At 41.8% G+C, this 23814-nt stretch overlaps 1 protein-coding gene across 1 annotated transcript in view; it reads left to right on the forward strand.

Annotated features, from left to right (window-relative positions):
- The window catches only part of CFAP46 (cilia and flagella associated protein 46), a 363053-nt gene that overhangs the window by 80103 nt on the left and 259136 nt on the right, over nt 1-23814 (forward strand). Inside the window, exons 12-15 of the mRNA XM_082268864.1 lie at nt 4665-4855; nt 5448-5676; nt 7270-7390; nt 11389-11515. Of these exons, the coding sequence (XP_082124990.1) occupies nt 4665-4855; nt 5448-5676; nt 7270-7390; nt 11389-11515 (668 nt within the window). The remainder of the gene's footprint in view (nt 1-4664; nt 4856-5447; nt 5677-7269; nt 7391-11388; nt 11516-23814) is intronic.

Genomic DNA, 23814 nt, shown 5'->3' on the forward strand with positions numbered 1-23814 from the left:
TCAGGCCGATATATTAATAACCAGATTTTTAGAAAAAGGCTACAAGAAGAAGGAACTTGAACATACCAAACAGTTGGTCAGGAAAATGAAAAGAGAGGACTTAATCACAGAAAATAACAATAGAAAGAAAAACAACGGTAACAGCTTTGAGTATGCATTTATTACAGGCTTCAACAAGCAACATAAAGATATGGAAAAAATTATCAGAAAACACTGGCCTATTCTCAGAGCAGATAAAACTCTCAAGCAATTTTTGCCCACAAGACCATCATTTATCTACCGCCGAGCTCCTACCCTAAGAGATAAAATTGTGCATAATGTAATTAATCCACCCAAAAAGATCCTATTACCCACAGCCATCAATGGTTTCTTCCGATGTCAGAAATGTCTCCCTTGTAGAAACAACAGGAAACAACAGAAAAAAATAAAAAGTTTTAAATCCAATGTCACGGGTACAGAGTATAAAATTAAAGACACCATCACATGTACGAGTACACATGTCACATATGTGGTGGAATGCCCTTGCAAATTACAATATGTCGGAAGAACCACACGACCCCTCTTCGTAAGAATTAGAGAACACATAAAGAACATCAAAAAGGGATTTGAAAAACACACTCTATCAAGACACTTTAAAGAGGTTCATGCACAGAATCCAACAGGAATGATTTTTTATGGAATTGATAAAATAAAAAACGATTGGAGAGGTAGCAACAAAAGAAGAATGATATCAAAGAATGAAACTAAATGGATTTTCTTAATGCGTTCTCTCCGTCCTGAGGGATTAAATGCCGACATTGATTTAAATTGTTTTATCACAGACACATAACTCATTTTTATTCCCTTTGGATTTTACCTCAAGAATTAACCTCTTTTGGTTTTGTTTCTTACATTTTGTTTTCATATCTTGTTTTACTTCCCCTTTTTACTGACATTTTATGATATCCTTTATGTGCGATTTTTATATTTTTATATTACTTGATATATATTTTTTACATATGTTTTTACATATGTTTTATATATGTATTTTTTAAGCCTGTTCCCACACGCCTTCTTCCTTTTTCGATACGCATCTCTACTTTTTGATTTTTTTAGATATTTCTTATGGATTTTACGACATTTGTGATGCGGATTTTTTCTAGCCTTCTCATCCGACATCCTCTTTTTAGCCTCCTCATTTAACATCTGGGTAATATTAATATACCATCTTTTATGTTGAGGATCTTCTCCTATCTGATAAATGACTGTCTAACGCCTCCTAAATGTTTTTAACCTTTTTGGAATTTTTTTTCGCTTAAACATCAATTCTTCATTACTATCAAGATTACCATCTCTGAAGAGATATGGAAGTCAACGCATCAATTGGTTTATTATCTTATTATCTTACATATGATATCCACTTCTATTTTTATTTTTATTTTTATTTTTATGGAATTTTTTTTGACCTTCTCATCCAACATCACTCCACATTTTAAGCTTTCTAAGGAATAACTATTATATTTCCCCCATGGGTGGACCTCTGTTGTCATCTCAGAATGTAATTGGACACGTTATTTCCAAACAGCTGGATGTTTTTATTAACCTCAGTTCATGAGGACTTTTTTAAACTTCCCTTCCCACTCTTCATTATAGCCATAAATATTTCACGGGTGTATTTCTATACACATTTTTCATTTTCACTCCACTAATACTATTCATCTATTCTTTTCACCAATGTTTTATTTGGATATACTCACACACTCATATATATATCGACGTTAACACTAAATATTATTATTTTTTTCTTCAATATAATTTCTTGTGGTCAGATTATCATTAATGTTCTTTGGGACCCTTATGTCTCACAAAACACTTTTTCCATCACTTCTATATTTTTTCCTTATTAAAAACATTTAAATAAATGTCTGATGCCCATTTTTAATTTTATTTTCTATTTTTTATTTCCTCCTCTTACACACATTATTTTTACGGAATTTTTTTACACATATTCGTTCCTAATAAAATTTTGTTCTTATATCCTTGTAATTTAAAATTGATCCACTAGATGGCAGCATGATCTATTATGATGATCACTATAGCCTAGAGAGACATCCCATAATAAGCCTGTACACTCCACCATTTTTCCATTATCGTACAATCATCCTCAGGTGTGTATCAGGGCGAATGATTGGCTGATGGGATGACTCTGGCTATTTATGGACGATGAGGTCGACTGACGGGTACCGCTCCCCGTAGACGTCCTATGACGAAACGTACGTAGGGCGGAAACCCACGTCACTTCCGGTCCGCAGCTCGCCTAGGCTTGGAACGCAGGAGCTTCCTTGGCGCAGACTGCCAATATCTGAAGGGATCTGCTGCATCTACCCAAGCGTGAGTCGCTACTATCACATTGTATACCCGATCCACACTTATCACACTGAGTAGCTTTTCTCTTTTCTCCCTTTTGTACCCAGATGGGATCTTTTTGGGTCCGAGGGGACCGTCAGTAGACAGGTTTGAGGATCTCACCTACATCCTGTCTTTTGGCTCATATACTTAACATCTGTGGTCTTAGGGTAAGTGTGACACCTAGTGTTTAAACTGGAGAATTACATCCCAAAAGGTATACAATTAGTATCCTCACTGCTCCTTTGATTTAAGATCGATTTATAACCAATACATCCAGCGTTTTTTACCTAACATTATTTATTCAACAGTATTTATTCTACATTATTCACCTATTTAATAATTGTATTAATCATCATTTACTCAGCAGTACCTACTGGAAATCACTATAATATTGATTTTATATACATCTTTAACACACATTTTTACCACACTTCACATTTTCTCTTTTATTTTATTTTATTTATTTATTGTCTTGGCCTAAGTTTTATATATCGACCTATGTACACAACTATCTATATGTCACTTTGCACGCACTAAGCACTTTTTTCCTCCTCACCCGCATCTTTGCACATGCGTTAGGTAGCGCCGTTTTCCAACTATTCACCCCCACACTATATTCCTGCCCCTAAGTTTCTTAGGGGTTCGGTTGGTGGCTGCAACCTTATATTTTACTGCCTGTCAGTTCTTATCCATAGCGCTGGTTCTCACAACCCCCCGTTTATAACTATGTAGTAACCAAGGTTTTTTATGAATGGATGAGGTTTCTTCTGGTCCATTTTTTCCTTATAGATTTTTTTTTTTTCCCGCTTGGGTTTCTTTGCATGTTAGTTTGTTGAGTTGTAATAGCCATGCAGTCATCCTGGGTTGGTTAGTTTTAGTCTGTTTTACCCGAGGAAAAACCTTCTAGGAATGGTCTGAAACTTTCTGTTTCATTTAGACCTGGAAATTTTGTTGCATTCAAGCGCCTGATCCATCTCATTTCCATTTGCAATAGTTTTTTGTTCCAGTCGCCTCCTCGGTGCGGTATGTGCATTCTTTCCTAGAAAGAATTGATAAAAAGTAAGTTTTAAAGGATCCTTAATCGAAAGTTACCATTTACTTCACATATCAGTACTTTTTCTGATGTAAAAACACAAAACCTGAACACCAATATGGGATTTCTTTTGCAATAGAAAGAATCATCACAGGACAGTTTCCAGTCTACCTGGCTACTACTTTATATCCAAATAATTGTAAGTAAAGACAAATATGTCAAAACATATTGTGCCAATACCTCAAAAACATTATATTATACCTTACTTGTGTGTGTATATATATATATATATATACCACCCCCAGATCAAGTATACCACAGCTCCTTGCTGCAGCCTACAAGGACACAGAGAGAAAAGTTTGCAGTAACAAAGGGAAAAAAACCATGTATGTACAAACACCAATTATTACTTCGTGTAACTCAAAAACTGCATTTATTTTCAATAACTAAATGGTTATTGTTTATACATTACAGACTGGGTGACAAACCTTTGAAAAAGGCTATAAACAGCCGAAACGCGTCAGAATCTGGATGAACTCTGTGAACCATCATTTCCTGGAATTCTCTCTGGAAACACAGAGACAACATCCACATTTTTGTCACTTAAATCACTTATGTCACAGGTTCTCTTGAATCTTTTCCTACTTCTTCTTCACGTTTTGGGCCTTTAATCCAAGCACCAATATCACTTCTCATACAATATGTATATATGTATTATAAATAATATATGATTTATGGAATAAATCCAAAATCTTTTTACTACGTTGATTATATTATTACTTGCCCACAAAGTCCCATCACATTGGCCTGAGACACCAAAAAACCCCCTTCTTCTAAAACTCACAAAGTAACATTTGGATGTATATCATACAGTAAGGGGGGTTCTAAAACTGGAGTGTGCAAAGTCTGGTGCAGCTCTGCATAGAAACCAATCAGCTTCCAGGTTTTATTGTCAAGGCTTAACTGAAGCTGCAGTTAGAAGCTGATTGGCTACCCGTGCACAGTTGCACCAGATTCTAAATGCTCCAGTTTTAGTATATCAACCCCTATGAGTCATAGTTAAAAGCACTGCTCATAAAATATTAAACAAATTCTTATCTTTGACAAATTCAGGTAATCAGTAGATGAATATTGAGAATAGGCGTGGAGAGTATTTATAACTATGCACACAATCACACATACTGTACATAGAACTTGTAGTTTCCAAAAATACCTTACCTAAAGGATGTTTTCCTTAATATAGGTACAGTTAAAAGTTATAAGGAAGCTGGAGACAACATTACAGGATGCAGTACATCTGGGCGACCAGATCTCAATTCAGGGTGTGTGCACAACTCTGTGGAATCTTTGTTTGCCTTTACTGCAGCGGTATCTGCGCAAGAACCTGAAGAAGCCTCTGGTGTCTGTTGCCGAAGCATTAGAAGACATAGATAGGCAAGTATTCAAATTATTTGTAGAGTGTAAAGAAGTCATCTAGACACAAATCAATATCTTATTAGACTGTTAGGGGTAATATAGTAGGTAGATCTGAGTCTATCTGGTCCATTGTTTACAAAGTGATACCCAGACCATCCAACTGCCATTTCTAAAGATGCTGGGATAACCAGAGGAACCTAACATTTTCTTTACATAATACCTATGGTATGCATTGCATACTAAGCATTTTACATTTTTTGTGATGTATAGGAAAAGTATGAGGGATTTGTTGAAAACCACATAACAGGCAAGGAGGTTCAGATGTTTGGACCTTCTTAATTGATTAAATGCCTGGTTCAAGTTGCCCACCTACAAATTGGCAGGAAACAGAGAGGCATCAGTTAGGGCGAGTGATTTGTAAAAGGTGAATCTTTCATGAGATGATATCTTGTATAAAAAGTTCAAAGGGTTTATGCATCTATTGGCAAAAAAAAAAAAAAACTATAACCATCAGCTTGAAACTAACTGTATTCTAAACGGTTCCTTTCTTACTGTGTCTTTATTCCCTTGTAATATTATTGTTGCTCATACCATTATCTTCTGTCTTCAGCTTGTTGACTGTGATGCGCTGCCAAATTCACATGGAAATAGCACAGATAGAGGATGAGGAAGATAGAACTGAAGTTGCCATAAAACACGTTCAGAAAGCTTTAGACCTTGATGGTACTGGACAATACCAAAACTTCCTGAAAATGTATCTGCATCGTCTTCAGCTCCGAGCTACGCTGTACATTAAACCACAGCGTGTAGAGGATCAGGCAGCCATGATTCTTGAACAGGTGATACTCCTCAGTGCCCTCTCACCATTCATGATCCAACAAGTTGTGATCAGACATTGTATTTATTTGATTGTGTTTTACTAATTCAATTTAATTATAGAACTAAATTCAAAGGAAGACCAATCGATGCTTTAAAAACTCATTGGATTAACTTTGAAATTGATCAGAAGTGATAAATGAAAGGAGCAGATTGAAAAAAAAAAAATGGATACTCCACTTACTCAAAAACCACCTAGTAATCGATCAGTAATCTGAGACGTTTTACTTTTTCATTTTGATCTAAAGCAGGGGTGTCAAACTCGATGCCATCGCGGGCCGCATCAACATGTTGGTCGCCCTCAAAGGGCCAGTTGCATCTGTAAGATTATATAAATATCTACTCTTTATCATATTAAATATATGCCTCGGCATTTGGTTATTACTGGTTTTAGTAATAACTTTAGACTAAAGCTGTGAAGGGCAGGTTCAGACCACCACAGAGCCCACTCACAGTCCTGTAGCAGATGATTCAAGTCTGAAAAGGAGAGTCATACACCACTGGTATCTTCAACAAGAAACTTTATTGAAGACCTCTCAGACAGAACATGGTTCTGCCATGGGTTTTCTGTCTGAGCAGTCTCCAATAAAGTTTCTTGTGGATGATACCAGACGTTTGCGACCCTACCTTTTAACTGGCAAAGAATTGTGTTATTTTAATAATAATTATAAGTAGATGTCGAAAGCACCCCCCCCCCCCTTACATCAGATGTCAAGAGCCCCCACCATCAACAGATGTCAAGAGTCCCCCACCCTCCCTTACATCACATTGCACCCCTTTTACCTTGTGAGACTGCTGGAAAGAAGCCTGGGGGTGGAGCTGGGAAGCTGAAAGTGTAGGGTCCTGAGGAAGACCAAAGAAGGGCTGGAGTCAGCTGTTGGAGTTTGCTGAATTCTGAGATCAGGGGAGGCAGAGATAAGGGGGTGCTGTGGCTACACAGAGAGGCACGGGATCTGTAGGAAAAGTTCTGTCCTCCTCTCTGCTGCCGACTACTGAGGTAAGAAAGCAGAGGTGGGCCTCTCTGCACCTGCACGAAGAAGAACAGGATCTGGCGGAGAAGTTATGTCCTCCTCTCTGCTGCCAACCGCTGAGACAAGGTGGGGGTGGTGCCACTGGAGAGATGTGAAGGCCACAGGAAATGGCCTGGAGGGCCGCATTCGGCCCGTAGGCCCCGTGTTTGATTAGTCAATTTTGCTGCAAGGTCAGGATAGAAATAATTTCTATCTGCCATAACTGACTTACTTTTTTGTTTTAAATGTGTCTTTATTAGAATTTTCCCATATTTTCAACTATTTTTTACAAATACAATTTACTAACAAAAACATGCTAGAACATAAAGAAAAAAAAATACTACTTAAGTTATAAAATACATGTCATGTACTTACTGTAGATCTTTAACTACCTGCTTGTTGCATCCTCCTTGGGAAAAAAAATGTCCTCAAACAAAAACATACAACCCAAAAATAAGAAAAATCCTATCAGAAGCAATTTTCTGTAGTTCAGAACTTTTGGAAGTAAAGTAGCCAATGCTAGTTCTTGTTTCATTTTTGTCACAGGCAAAACAGAGCAACTCTAAGGAATCTGTAAGGAAGAAGCGGCCATTACTTGTAAATGTTGGCCTTTGTCTGGCCCCTGATGTTTTTCAGATGGTTCTGGATAGTGAAAACGAAGCCAAAGGTAATCTGCCAGATACAGGTTGTGTGAATGTGTAGTGTACATTTTCAGGTCTGTATTAGGAGATCGATGATTAGAGATGGAATGTGGCTTTTTCTTTATTTTTACAGAACAACCACCAGCTAATGCTGATTTAAAGTGTACGCAAAAGCAAAACTTTTTTCTTTGAGTTTTAGTGTTACAGAGTATTAAATCGCCTATCAGATTTTGATTGGTGGATTTATTTGGGAGATGCTGGGTACAAAATCGATTTGGATTGAAAAGTTGAGAAAGATTCCATGCTGTAGACTGCTTATAAGCTCCTACAACTCCTCTAAGCCCCAATGAAGTGAGCATAATATAATCACTGAAACACGTTGGCTTGTCATACTGAAATTGAGCTGGACTTTTATAATGAAATAAAACATTTTTTGACTCTTAAATCGTTGGGAGCGCTTCTTTTTTCCTTCTACCTACAAGTTTTTATTTCTGTCTGTGTTGGCGTTGGCATATTCACCCATCTATGCCCTGATGACCATTGTAACTGGGACAGAAAGTTATTACAAATCTAAAATGTTTGTTACTATAGCAGGAATATAAAGAAAACCTATGAATAGGGAAACCCTGTTCTGGTAACAGCTGTCTAAGAGGAGGTTTCTTCACACTTCCTGTTGTGTCTTCAGAACAGGAAATGAAGGGAAATCTCCTCAATGGGACACAGTCAGCAAAAAAAAAAAACTCAAAAGAGGTTTCAACTCTTCATCGACCCATTAAAATCATTGCCTGTATATGTTATTGCATATACAATGAAGTACAGTAAATGCTGATTTCAGCTGTGAGCAATTCTGGACAATATTTTTCCATTGGAGGGAGAACGAATACTCCTCTTTTAATATGGCAAGCTCAATTTTTTTTGTTTCAACTGCACAAAATTAGCAATTGCATTCATGTGAGTAGTAACCTCAAAGGTTCACTTTAATTAAAACTGAAAATTAAGCTTTGAAGTGTATGCAGGGAGCACAGCCTTCCTGCCCAGTACTTTAGTTTTATGCTACCCAGGCATCACCGTAGTGCACTAGAACAGGGCTCGACAAACCCCAGGCGCCAGGTTGCATTGGCGACTAGAATTAGCGGCCTGGGTTACACTACTGCCCCGCCCGCGGTTGCGCAGTTTAGGATGCCGCGCCGGCCGGTAATTGAGGGCGCGGTTTTGCCGCCTGCTGCAAAGAGACGCTTCCATCTGGAAACTGGCGCCCTCTTGTGGTGGCCAGGTCTGCAACAAGCAGTCACTGGCATCGCTGAGATGGATAGTTTTTTTATTTATTTAATTTTTTTTTCCCATTTTCCATTTTTTATTACTTTTTATTCTCTCCCTGTCATGCCACACAGCCGAAGTTCCCTTTCACATGGGCTGTCTGATCAGGTCCGCCTGTCAGTTTTTCAGGCAGACCTGATCAGTCCCTCCAGTCTCCTCTATGGAGTGGCGGATATCCGCTGACAACTGCCGCTATCTGATTTTGTCGGCCCAAAACAGATGGATAGTGGTCCTACTTTCCATCTGTCAAATCAGATGGCATCGGGTTGAAATGGACAGGCAGTCCATTTCCATCCAACTGCCCTATAGAAGAGAGCAAGACTGTGTCCATGTGTCGCTGAGCAAGCAAATTCCACTTAGGTGCACGTGTGAAAGGGGCCTAAGGTGGCATGAGTTACTTGATCTCCTATCACCTCCAAATTGCTACACTTTCCTTCCCTAGAGAGCTACTGCCCATCTCATCATCAAGTCAAGTACACATGGGCCGAATGCTGGGCAACACCAGCCGTTTCATTAAAACTGTCCGCCATTCGGCCCGTGTGTATGGCAGCCAGTCCGACAGAAGCCGGCCATTCAGCATGCACAAAAAAACTGGCTCCTAACTTTTTTTAGCTGGCTCCTAGATTTCAAGCACATTTGTTAAGCCCTGCACTAGAATGCATGACTATCTTTTGCCATGTGATCCGAGAACCCCTGCTTGCAATGCAGGAAAGGCATTCTGAAACACACCCACTGCAGGCTTCTTGCCAACTCTTACACTTACACTTTACTACTACTGATTTAAATAGAACATCTCAATACTAAGAATTTTTCACAGCACACCTGCCTTGAAAATTGAATGTGATTGGTGATTCAGGAAGCAGAGGAAGTACATTCCCAGTGACCCTGTAAGGTGCTGTCTTGATTCTGATTACAGTGGTGATCGAAAGTTTGGGCACCCAGGTAAAAATGTGTATTAATGTGCATAAAGAAGCCAAGGAAAGATGGAAACATCTCCAAAAGGCATCAAATTACAGATTAGACATTCTTATAATATGTCAACAAAAGTTAGATTTTATTTCCATCATTTACACTTTAAAAATAACAGAAAACACAAAAATGGTGTCTGCAAAAGTTTGGGCACCCTGCAGAGTTAATATATTGTACTGCCCCCTTTGGCAAGTATCACAGCTTGTAAACGCTTTTTGTAGCCAGCCAAGAGTCTTTCAATTCTTGTTTGAGGTATCTTTGCCCATTCTTCCTTACAAAAGTCTTCCAGTTCTTTGAGATTTCTGGGCTGTCTGTCACGCACTGCTCTTTTAAGGTCTATCCATAGATTTTCAATTATGTTGAGGTCAGGAGATTGTGAAGGCCATGGCAAAACCTTCAGTTTACACCTCTTGATGTAATCCCCTGTGGATTTCAAGGTGTGTTTAGGATCATTATCCATTTGTAGAAGCCATCCTCTCTTTAACTTCAGCTTTTTCACAGATGGCATCAAGTTACCATCCAAAATTTGCTGAAATCCATTTTTCCTTCTACTCGTGAGATGTTCCCTGTGCCACTGGCTGCAGTACAACCCCAAAGCATGATTGATCCACCCCCATGCTTAACAGTTGGACAGAGGTTCTTTTCATTAAATTCTGTGCCCCTTCTTCTCCAAACATACCTTTGCTCATTCCGGCCAAAAAGTTCAATTTTAACCTCATCGTTCCACAAAACTTGTTTCCAAAATGCATCAGGCTTGTCTATATGTTCATTTGCAAAGTTCAAACGCTGATTTTTTTGGTGAGGACATAGAAGAGGTTTTCTTCTGATGACTCTTCCATGAAGACCATATTTGTACAAGTATCATTTATAGTGGAATAGTGTACCACAACCAGTGTCTGCCAGATCTTTCTGGAGGGATCGTGCAGTCAAACGTGGGTTTTGAATTGTTTTTCTCACAATCCTGCAAGCTATACTGTCTGATATTTTTCTTGGTCTTCCAGATCTTGCTTTAACTTCCACTGTTCCTCATGACTGCCATTTCTTAATTACAATTCGAACAGAGGATATTGACATCTGAAAACGCTTTGCTATCTTCTTATAGCCTTCTCCAGCTTTGTGAGCGTCAACTATTTTCAGTTTCAGTTTTCTAGACAACTGCTTAAAAGAGCCCATGGTGCTGATTGTTGGGGCAAGGTCAGATGAGTCTGGGCATATAAAATCTTTGAGAATGACATCACCTGGTCTTCCCAGACAATGATTGAGAACAATCCATGACACTGGCAGGTCTCAGCCTTGCAAAGGGGGCAGTGCATGCTATAAATTCTGCAGGGTGCCCAAACTTTTGCAGACACCATTTTTTTGTTTTCTGTAATTTTGAAAGTGTCAATGATGGAAATAAAATCTAACTTTTGTTTACATATTATAAGAATGTCTAATCTGTAATTTGATGCCTTTTGGAGATTTTTCCATCTTTCCTTGGCTTCTTTATGCACATTAATACAAATTTTTACCTGGGGAGCCCAAACTTTCGATCACCACTGTACAGTGGTTATTGGAAAATGAACATGAAGTTATAGTAAATGAACATTCTGCTTTTAGCAGAGGTGCATTGCTTGCTGGGTAGGAAGATTAGCAATAGCTATCTTCTGCATTTGTCTGTCGACATTAAAAAATAATTTCTTCCAGTACTTTATTGTTACTTGTGTGGATGGAATACTTACCACTTGTCTTATATCAGTCTCTATAGGCAAAGGTAATAAAGGACGTTTAAGCCCCTTGTGTATGAAAGCGCAGCATCATACAAAGTGTGTCTTGAAGACTGAAGGCCATTTAATCCGAACAGACAATAAAAATGATGCTGAGAGGTATGTCCTCTAATCACTTTCAGTTTTTCTTTTTTTTCTTTAATTATGAATAGTGTTGAGCGAACACGGACTGTATTATTCGTGTTCGTACCGAATAATTGGATTTTTTGTACCCGAACACGGACACGGACACTTTACTGTATGTTCGGGTAAAAATCCGTGTTCGGTCGTTTTATTTCCGGGTTTTGCATGCTTTGGCGCTCTTTTCATGGCGGGCTTTCAACAGCCAATCAACAATCGTTTAACTGGTGTGCCTTAAGCCATCCCAGCCATGCCTGCAAATGTCTCAGTAGCTGTGATTGGCCGTCTGAAGCATGTGACCAAGTCTTTATAAGTTCGAGGCAGCCGCAGCGGCGTCATTATGCTGCTTAGATTCAGGGACAGAGCACACATCAACGTGCTGGCTGCTGATTAGGGAAAGATAGGCAGGAAAAAACCATTTGTGTCCGGATAGAATTGAGGGACAGGTCGGAGTGTTTAGGCAGGGCGAGTTGTAGGCATTTTAGGGATAGAGTCTGCTGAATTATATAGGGTCAGTGTCTTCTACAAACTACAATCGATATTGCTGTGTGGGGGGTGGGGTCTGCACTCAATCCTGATCTACGATCTCTTCTCAATCCTGTTAGGGACAGAGTCTGCTGAATTTTAGGGAAACTGTGTTCTACAAACTACAATCGATATTGCTGTGTGGTGTGGGATTGGAGATAGGCAGGTGTCAGTGATCCACATCCATTTTTCTGTGTGTGAGCTGCAGTGAACACAATCTTTTTGGGCTGCAGTGAACACAATCTTTTTGGGCTGCAGTGAACACAATCTTTTTGGGCTGCAGTGAACACAATCTTTTTGGGGTGCAGTGAACAAAATCTTTTTGGGGTGCAGTGAACACAATCCTTTTTGGTGTGCAGTGAACACAATCTTTGTGGGGTGCAGTGAACAAAATCCTTTGTGGGGTGCAGTGAACACAATCTTTTTGGGGTGCAGTGAACAAAATCCTTTTTGGGGTGCAGTGAACAACATCCTTTTTGGGGTGCAGTGAACACAATCTTTTTGGGGTGCAGTGAACAAAATCCTTTGTGGGGTGCAGTGAACACAATCTTTTTGGGGTGCAGTGAACACAATCTTTTTGGGGTGGAGTGAACAACATCCTTTTTGGGGTGCAGTGAACAAAATCCTTTTTGGGGTGCAGTGAACAAAATCATTTTTGGGGTGCAGTGAACACAATCTTTTTGGGGTGCAGTGAACACAATCTTTGTGGGGTGCAGTGAACACAATCTTTTTGGGGTGGAGTGAACAACATCCTTTTTGGGGTGCAGTGAACAACATCCTTTTTGGGGTGCAGTGAACACAATCTTTTTGGGGTGCAGTGAACACAATCTTTGTGGGGTACAGTGAACAGAATCTTTGTGGGGTGCAGTGAACACAATCTTTGGGGGGTACAGTGAACACAATCTTTGTGAGGTGCAGTGAACACAATCTTTGTGGGGTGCAGTGAACACAATCATTGTGGGGTGCAGTGAACTCAATCTTTGTGGGGTACAGTGAACACAATCTCATACTGAAGGTTTGAGGGTGCTGCCTGTTCCATACTCCCCCTACTCCTCATCTAGCCTTTTAGGGGTACAAACAATAGTAATTGGGGCCTAGTGTGGTTGTGTACGTGTGATATACATACACTTTTTTGGGATCATATTTTCTATTCCGCTATTTAATCAAAAACCTTTGGGGATCAGTTAAATTGGGGGATAGTCTGTGTTGGTACGTGTGAGAGAGATCCACCTTTCCAAGTTGTTGGGGTTCATCTCATACTTCTGAAGGTTTGAGGGTGCTGCCTGTTCCATACTCCCCCTACTCCTAGCCTTTTAGGGGTACAAACAATAGTAATTGGGGCCTAGTGTGGTTGTGTACGTGTGATATACATACACTTTTTTGGGATCATATTTTCTATTCCGCTATTTAATCAAAAACCTTTGGGGATCAGTTAAATTGGGGGATAGTCTGTGTTGGTACGTGTGAGAGAGATCCACCTTTCCAAGTTGTTGGGGTTCATCTCATACTTCTGAAGGTTTGAGGGTGCTGCCTGTTCCATACTCCCCCTACTCCTAGCCTTTTAGGGGTACAAACAATAGTAATTGGGGCCTAGTGTGGTTGTGTACGTGTGATATACATACACTTTTTTGGGATCATATTTTCTATTCCGCTATTTAATCAAAAACCTTTGGGGATCAGTTAAATTGGGGGATAGTCTGTGTTGGTACGTGTGAGAGAGATCCACCTTTCCAAGTTGTTGGGGTTCATCTCATACTTCTGAAGGTTTGAGGGTGCTGCCTGTTCCATACTCCCCCTACTCCTAGCCTTTTAGGGGTACAAACAATAGTAATTGGGGCCTAGTGTGGTTGTGTACGTGTGATATACATACACTTTTTTGGGATCATATTTTCTATTCCGCTATTTAATCAAAAACCTTTGGGGATCAGTTAAATTGGGGGATAGTCTGTGTTGGTACGTGTGAGAGAGATCCACCTTTCCAAGTTGTTGGGGTTCATCTCATACTTCTGAAGGTTTGAGGGTGCTGCCTGTTCCATACTCCCCCTACTCCTAGCCTTTTAGGGGTACAAACAATAGTAATTGGGGCCTAGTGTGGTTGTGTACGTGTGATATACATACACTTTTTTGGGATCATATTTTCTATTCCGCTATTTAATCAAAAACCTTTGGGGATCAGTTAAATTGGGGGATAGTCTGTGTTGGTACGTGTGAGAGAGATCCACCTTTCCAAGTTGTTGGGGTTCATCTCATACTTCTGAAGGTTTGAGGGTGCTGCCTGTTCCATACTCCCCCTACTCCTAGCCTTTTAGGGGTACAAACAATAGTAATTGGGGCCTAGTGTGGTTGTGTACGTGTGATATACATACACTTTTTTGGGATCATATTTTCTATTCCGCTATTTAATCAAAAACCTTTGGGGATCAGTTAAATTGGGGGATAGTCTGTGTTGGTACGTGTGAGAGAGATCCACCTTTCCAAGTTGTTGGGGTTCATCTCATACTTCTGAAGGTTTGAGGGTGCTGCCTGTTCCATACTCCCCCTACTCCTAGCCTTTTAGGGGTACAAACAATAGTAATTGGGGCCTAGTGTGGTTGTGTACGTGTGATATACATACACTTTTTTGGGATCATATTTTCTATTCCGCTATTTAATCAAAAACCTTTGGGGATCAGTTAAATTGGGGGATAGTCTGTGTTGGTACGTGTGAGAGAGATCCACCTTTCCAAGTTGTTGGGGTTCATCTCATACTTCTGAAGGTTTGAGGGTGCTGCCTGTTCCATACTCCCCCTACTCCTAGCCTTTTAGGGGTACAAACAATAGTAATTGGGGCCTAGTGTGGTTGTGTACGTGTGATATACATACACTTTTTTGGGATCATATTTTCTATTCCGCTATTTAATCAAAAACCTTTGGGGATCAGTTAAATTGGGGGATAGTCTGTGTTGGTACGTGTGAGAGAGATCCACCTTTCCAAGTTGTTGGGGTTCATCTCATACTTCTGAAGGTTTGAGGGTGCTGCCTGTTCCATACTCCCCCTACTCCTAGCCTTTTAGGGGTACAAACAATAGTAATTGGGGCCTAGTGTGGTTGTGTACGTGTGATATACATACACTTTTTTGGGATCATATTTTCTATTCCGCTATTTAATCAAAAACCTTTGGGGATCAGTTAAATTGGGGGATAGTCTGTGTTGGTACGTGTGAGAGAGATCCACCTTTCCAAGTTGTTGGGGTTCATCTCATACTTCTGAAGGTTTGAGGGTGCTGCCTGTTCCATACTCCCCCTACTCCTAGCCTTTTAGGGGTACAAACAATAGTAATTGGGGCCTAGTGTGGTTGTGTACGTGTGATATACATACACTTTTTTGGGATCATATTTTCTATTCCGCTATTTAATCAAAAACCTTTGGGGATCAGTTAAATTGGGGGATAGTCTGTGTTGGTACGTGTGAGAGAGATCCACCTTTCCAAGTTGTTGGGGTTCATCTCATACTTCTGAAGGTTTGAGGGTGCTGCCTGTTCCATACTCCCCCTACTCCTAGCCTTTTAGGGGTACAAACAATAGTAATTGGGGCCTAGTGTGGTTGTGTACGTGTGATATACATACACTTTTTTGGGATCATATTTTCTATTCCGCTATTTAATCAAAAACCTTTGGGGATCAGTTAAATTGGGGGATAGTCTGTGTTGGTACGTGTGAGAGAGATCCACCTTTCCAAGTTGTTGAGGTTCATCTCATACTTCTGAAGGTTTGAGGGTGCTGCCTGTTCCATACTCCCCCTACTCCTAGCCTTTTAGGGGTACAAACAATAGTAATTGGGGCCTAGTGTGGTTGTGTACGTGTGATATACATACACTTTTTTGGGATCATATTTTCTATTCCGCTATTTAATCAAAAACCTTTGGGGATCAGTTAAATTGGGGGATAGTCTGTGTTGGTACGTGTGAGAGAGATCCACCTTTCCAAGTTGTTGGGGTTCATCTCATACTTCTGAAGGTTTGAGGGTGCTGCCTGTTCCATACTCCCCCTACTCCTAGCCTTTTAGGGGTACAAACAATAGTAATTGGGGCCTAGTGTGGTTGTGTACGTGTGATATACATACACTTTTTTGGGATCATATTTTCTATTCCGCTATTTAATCAAAAACCTTTGGGGATCAGTTAAATTGGGGGATAGTCTGTGTTGGTACGTGTGAGAGAGATCCACCTTTCCAAGTTGTTGGGGTTCATCTCATACTTCTGAAGGTTTGAGGGTGCTGCCTGTTCCATACTCCCCCTACTCCTAGCCTTTTAGGGGTACAAACAATAGTAATTGGGGCCTAGTGTGGTTGTGTACGTGTGATATACATACACTTTTTTGGGATCATATTTTCTATTCCGCTATTTAATCAAAAACCTTTGGGGATCAGTTAAATTGGGGGATAGTCTGTGTTGGTACGTGTGAGAGAGATCCACCTTTCCAAGTTGTTGGGGTTCATCTCATACTTCTGAAGGTTTGAGGGTGCTGCCTGTTCCATACTCCCCCTACTCCTAGCCTTTTAGGGGTACAAACAATAGTAATTGGGGCCTAGTGTGGTTGTGTACGTGTGATATACATACACTTTTTTGGGATCATATTTTCTATTCCGCTATTTAATCAAAAACCTTTGGGGATCAGTTAAATTGGGGGATAGTCTGTGTTGGTACGTGTGAGAGAGATCCACCTTTCCAAGTTGTTGAGGTTCATCTCATACTTCTGAAGGTTTGAGGGTGCTGCCTGTTCCATACTCCCCCTACTCCTAGCCTTTTAGGGGTACAAACAATAGTAATTGGGGCCTAGTGTGGTTGTGTACGTGTGATATACATACACTTTTTTGGGATCATATTTTCTATTCCGCTATTTAATCAAAAACCTTTGGGGATCAGTTAAATTGGGGGATAGTCTGTGTTGGTACGTGTGAGAGAGATCCACCTTTCCAAGTTGTTGGGGTTCATCTCATACTTCTGAAGGTTTGAGGGTGCTGCCTGTTCCATACTCCCCCTACTCCTAGCCTTTTAGGGGTACAAACAATAGTAATTGGGGCCTAGTGTGGTTGTGTACGTGTGATATACATACACTTTTTTGGGATCATATTTTCTATTCCGCTATTTAATCAAAAACCTTTGGGGATCAGTTAAATTGGGGGATAGTCTGTGTTGGTACGTGTGAGAGAGATCCACCTTTCCAAGTTGTTGGGGTTCATCTCATACTTCTGAAGGTTTGAGGGTGCTGCCTGTTCCATACTCCCCCTACTCCTAGCCTTTTAGGGGTACAAACAATAGTAATTGGGGCCTAGTGTGGTTGTGTACGTGTGATATACATACACTTTTTTGGGATCATATTTTCTATTCCGCTATTTAATCAAAAACCTTTGGGGATCAGTTAAATTGGGGGATAGTCTGTGTTGGTACGTGTGAGAGAGATCCACCTTTCCAAGTTGTTGAGGTTCATCTCATACTTCTGAAGGTTTGAGGGTGCTGCCTGTTCCATACTCCCCCTACTCCTAGCCTTTTAGGGGTACAAACAATAGTAATTGGGGCCTAGTGTGGTTGTGTACGCGTGATATACATACACTTTTTTGGGATCATATTTTCTATTCCGCTATTTAATCAAAAACCTTTGGGGATCAGTTAAATTGGGGGATAGTCTGTGTTGGTACGTGTGAGAGAGATCCACCTTTCCAAGTTGTTGGGGTTCATCTCATACTTCTGAAGGTTTGAGGGTGCTGCCTGTTCCATACTCCCCCTACTCCTAGCCTTTTAGGGGTACAAACAATAGTAATTGGGGCCTAGTGTGGTTGTGTACGTGTGATATACATACACTTTTTTGGGATCATATTTTCTATTCCGCTATTTAATCAAAAACCTTTGGGGATCAGTTAAATTGGGGGATAGTCTGTGTTGGTACGTGTGAGAGAGATCCACCTTTCCAAGTTGTTGGGGTTCATCTCATACTTCTGAAGGTTTGAGGGTGCTGCCTGTTCCATACTCCCCCTACTCCTAGCCTTTTAGGGGTACAAACAATAGTAATTGGGGCCTAGTGTGGTTGTGTACGTGTGATATACATACACTTTTTTGGGATCATATTTTCTATTCCGCTATTTAATCAAAAACCTTTGGGGATCAGTTAAATTGGGGGATAGTCTGTGTTGGTACGTGTGAGAGAGATCCACCTTTCCAAGTTGTTGGGGTTCATCTCATACTTCTGAAGGTTTGAGGGTGCTGCCTGTTCCATACTCCCCCTACTCCTAGCCTTTTAGGGGTACAAACAATAGTAATTGGGGCCTAGTGTGGTTGTGTACGTGCGAGATACATACACTTTTTTTGATCATATTTCCTATTCCGCTATTCAATAAAAACCTTTGAGGATCAATTGAATTGCGGGATAGTCTGTGTCGGTACGTGTGAGAGAGATCCACCTTTCCAAGTTGTTGGGGTTCATCTCATACTTCTGAAGGTTTGAGGGTGCTGCCTGTTCCATACCCCCCCTACTCCTCATCTAGCCTTTTAGGGGTACAAACAATAGTAATTGGGGCCTAGTGTGGTTGTGTACGTGCGAGATACATACACTTTTTTTGATCATATTTCCTATTCCGCTATTCAATAAAAACCTTTGAGGATCAATTGAATTGCGGGATAGTCTGTGTCGGTACGTGTGAGAGAGATCCACCTTTCCAAGTTGTTGGGGTTCATCTCATACTTCTGAAGGTTTGAGGGTGCTGCCTGTTCCATACCCCCCCTACTCCTCATCTAGCCTTTTAGGGGTACAAACAATAGTAATTGGGGCCTAGTGTGGTTGTGTACGTGCGAGATACATACACTTTTTTTGATCATATTTCCTATTCCGCTATTCAATAAAAACCTTTGAGGATCAATTGAATTGCGGGATAGTCTGTGTCGGTACGTGTGAGAGAGATCCACCTTTCCAAGTTGTTGGGGTTCATCTCATACTTCTGAAGGTTTGAGGGTGCTGCCTGTTCCATACCCCCCCTACTCCTCATCTAGCCTTTTAGGGGTACAAACAATAGTAATTGGGGCCTAGTGTGGTTGTGTACGTGCGAGATACATACACTTTTTTTGATCATATTTCCTATTCCGCTATTCAATAAAAACCTTTGAGGATCAATTGAATTGCGGGATAGTCTGTGTCGGTACGTGTGAGAGAGATCCACCTTTCCAAGTTGTTGGGGTTCATCTCATACTTCTAAAGGTTTGAGGGTGCTGCCTGTTCCATACCCCCCCTACTCCTCATCTAGCCTTTTAGGGGTACAAACAATAGTAATTGGGGCCTAGTGTGGTTGTGTACGTGCGAGATACATACACTTTTTTTGATCATATTTCCTATTCCGCTATTCAATAAAAACCTTTGAGGATCAATTGAATTGCGGGATAGTCTGTGTCGGTACGTGTGAGAGAGATCCACCTTTCCAAGTTGTTGGGGTTCATCTCATACTTCTGAAGGTTTGAGGGTGCTGCCTGTTCCATACCCCCCCTACTCCTCATCTAGCCTTTTAGGGGTACAAACAATAGTAATTGGGGCCTAGTGTGGTTGTGTACGTGCGAGATACATACACTTTTTTTGATCATATTTCCTATTCCGCTATTCAATAAAAACCTTTGAGGATCAATTGAATTGCGGGATAGTCTGTGTCGGTACGTGTGAGAGAGATCCACCTTTCCAAGTTGTTGGGGTTCATCTCATACTTCTGAAGGTTTGAGGGTGCTGCCTGTTCCATACTCCCCCTACTCCTCATCTAGCCTTTTAGGGGTACAAACAATAGTAATTGGGGCCCAGTGTGGTTGTGTACGTGTGATATACATACACTTTTTTTGGATCATATTTTCTATTCCGCTATTTAATTTAACTGGGCCTCCATGCGAGACCTGTGTGCCTTGTTGCGCTGTTTTGAGTACTCCACCAACATGGCCAGTGGCAATGACGCCGTTCTCAGCTTAACTATCCCACTTCCATGCCTCCTTGAAAAAACAATTCGGGCGATGATGGAAGAGGATGTGGCACAGGATGAGGAGGAGGAGGAGGATGAAGAGGTAACATTTCCAAGGCTTTCAGGGCAGTCATTCGCAAGGGGCTCCGAGGGTGGGTTCCTGCACACGCAAACGCCAGGGACGCAATTGTCCAGCAGGGGCACAGTTCTGGAGGATGAGGAGGATGAGGAGGAGGAGGAGCTGGAGGAGGAGATGGAACCATGTTCACAGCAGGGTGGCACCCAGGCCAGCTCATGGCCATCACTGGTGCGTGGCTGGGGGGATACAGAGGACACGGACGATACACCTCCCACAGAGGACAGCCTTTCGTTGCCTCTGGGCAGCCTGGCACACATGAGCGATTACATGCTGCAGTGTCTCCACAACGACCGCCGAGTTGCCCACATTCTAACTTGTGCTGATTACTGGGTGGCCACGCTGCTGGATCCCCGTTACAAGGACAACGTACCGTCCTTAATTCACTCACTGGAGCGCGATCGCAAGATGCGCGAGTACAAGCGCACGCTGGTAGACGCCATGCTGCTGGCATTCCCATCTGACAGCGGGGCCACAGTGGAAGCACAAGGCAGAGGAGGAGGAGGAGGAGGTCGCCAACGCAACCAGGGCACCGCCAGCACCTCAGAAGGCAGGGTTAGCATGGCCGAAATGTGGAAAAGCTTTGTCAGCACGCCACAACAAACAGCAGCACCAGCAGCTCAGATGGAACGTCTTAGCAGGAGGCAGCATTTTACCAACATGGTGGAGCAGTATGTGTGCACACGCCTACATGTAGTGAATGACGGGTCTGCCCCCTTCAACTTCTGGGTCTCCAAATTGGGCACATGGCTTGAGCTTGCCCTTTACGCCTTGGAGGTGCTGGCGTGCCCTGCAGCCAGTGTATTATCTGAACGGGTATTTAGCACGGCTGGGGGCGTTATAACAGACAAGCGCAGCCGCCTGTCCAGAGACAATGTGGACAAGCTCACGTTCATTAAAATGAACCAGGCATGGATCCCACGGGACTTTTCCGTACCTTATGCAGAATAGCAATGGATACCGACCTTACCCACCCATTGTTCCATTTTTGCTCTTTCTCACTCTTTTGGGGTGTACCCTCATTTAAAATTTTTGAAAAGAAGCAGTGTTGGCTACCTCGTCCTCCTCCTCAGGGCCAGATTAATGTAGGGGCTATTGGAGCTGCAGCTCCAGGCCCCTACCTTTTATATAGGCCCCGGGTTGGCCATATTCACTGTTACCGCTCTTCTGTCACTTGTAAACACAGAAGTCTGGCTTCTATGCTCGCTTCCCCAGGCAGCACCCTCAGAACCTCCCCACACAGCGTGAAGGCCGGACAAGGAGGGACAGTTGGCGATGCATGGATGTGTTTATGGGCTTCAGAGACAGCATCCCATGTTGAATTAGGCATGCATGGCTGCACCCTTCCTCCTCTGGGTGCATGGCAAGGCACGGCCCTTAAGGCCCTTCAAAATCCTCAGCACCAAGCCCATGATGCTGTTAATCCGGCCCTGGTCCTCCTCCACCGCCGCTTCCACCTACACCGCCCATAGGTGTGCACAGCCTATTGCATTAAGGTGTGCACCCCAAAGTTGAAATACACATGCATGTGTTTGCCAGCAGGGAGAGTAATGTATCGGGGCCATGTACCTGTAGGCAAGGAGAAATAGAGCAGAGCAGGTCCCAGGGAGATCTTTCCCATCTCCTCACTGGCAATGCTATGTGCCCTAGGTGATTAGGGTGTGCCCAGGCACACCCAGCACACCCTGTGCGCACGCCTATGTCACCGCCACATCCACCACCACCTCAACCTCCCTCCTACTCCATATGGGCCTCGTCCTTCAGAGATGAAGAAGAACATTGTTTTATTTTTCTGTTTTTTTTTGTTGTTTTAAGTTATTTCCCTATCCACATTTGTTTGCAGAGCACTTGCCATGCTCTTAATTACGTTTTGCTGCCATTTGCAGCACTCTAGCCCTTTCCTTTGGTGTTTTAGAGCCATTTTAGTGCCTTAAAGTTCGGGTCCCCATTGACTTCAATGGGGTTCGGTGTCCGGGAAAAGTTCGGTAAAAGTCCGGGACACGGACCCGGACTTTTTTTTAAAGTTCGGCCGAACCCGTCGAACACGGACATCTAGGTGTCCGCTCAACCCTAATTATGAAGCGTTCTATTTATAAAACAATTGTGATGAACATTCACACAATTATGCTGAATTTCCTTTATCATGTGTAATAACTATATCGCCAATACCATCTTGTGGCCACAATACATTTTTGATTTCTGGAAAAAAAACATATTATGGCCACCGGGTAGTGATGACAGTATAGGAACTACACATGTTAGAGAATGTACGGCAATTTTCTCCCTGATTCTGCAGATGTTTGTCATATCCACACAGCAAACCTTTTATACCCCTTAGTACCTGTGCTTCCTTCTTTGGTTACCACATTATAAATCTGCTTTGTAAGTCAGCTGCAAAATAGCAGGTACTAAATTGTGGGTAAAAATTGAATTTGTTTTTAGAAAACTACCTAGTAAAACAAAGCTTTAACCACTTTACCACTAGAGCATTTTGCTGTCTTACGTCTGGGCCACTTTTTGCGATTCGGCGCTGTGCGACTTTAACTGACAATTGCGCGGTCATGTGACGCCGTACCCAAACAAAATTTACGTCCTTTTTTTCCCACAAACAGAGCTTTCTTTTGGTGGTGTTTGATCACCTGTGCGATTTTTACTTTTTGCGCTATAAACAAAAAAAGAGCGTTTATTTTGAAAAAAATATCAATATTTTTAACATTTTTTTATATGAAATCCCCCCCAAAAAAGATGTAAAAAACAATTTTTTTTTAAATTTTTGGCCAATTTGTTTTCTGCTACCTATGTTTGGTAAAAAAAATCGCAATAAGCGTATTTTGATTGGTTTGCGCAAAATTTATTGCGTTTACTAACTAAGGGAAAGATTTCTGTCATTTTTGGTGTTTTTTTTTTTTAACGAGTAATGGCGGCGATCTGCGATTTTTTTTTTTTTTGCGGGACTGCGACATTGCGGCGGACAGATCGGACCCTTGACTGACATTTTTGACACTTTTGGGGGTACCAGTGACATTACTGCAGTAATCCAGTGCTATAAATATGCACTGCTACTGTAAAAATGACACTGGCAGGGAAGGGGTTAATTTTATTGGAGAGGGAGGGGTTAATGTATGCCTGGTGCTTACTAACGTGTGGGGGGGGAGGTGACTGAGTGAGCCAGGGACAGATCGGATGTTCAGCTATGCTGAACACTCCGATCTGTCACTCCCTGTCACTTAGGAGATCCGCCCGCTGTGTTTACACAGGCGAGCGGATCTTCAAACTGGATTCCCCGACGATCGGGGCAGAGCAGCGGCGATCGCCGCCGCTCCTCCCCTGGCCCGACTCCCGCTGTGAATGAAAACAGCGGGAGCGCCGCCTATAGGGGGAGGAGTCTAGCGACGTAGGTCTACGTCGCTAGACGATAACGAGCCACTGTGCCGCAGTAGCAGCACAGTGGCTAGTGGTAAAGAGGTTAAATTGTATGGGTCACTAAACATAAAGACATAATTCTCCCAAAACAGTTTATGTAAAGAGGTTAATAGTATTGTTTTTGGGTCAATATGCCACAGTTGCAGAATATTATCTATGACAAGAAGGACCATAGGACAAATAAAATGAGTATATAAGCTATAAGAGGTAGCTGACAGCAAACGATGGCAG

This window comes from Pelophylax lessonae, assembly GCF_965119305.1.
Source record: "Pelophylax lessonae genome assembly, chromosome: 9".
NCBI lineage: Eukaryota > Metazoa > Chordata > Amphibia > Anura > Ranidae > Pelophylax > Pelophylax lessonae.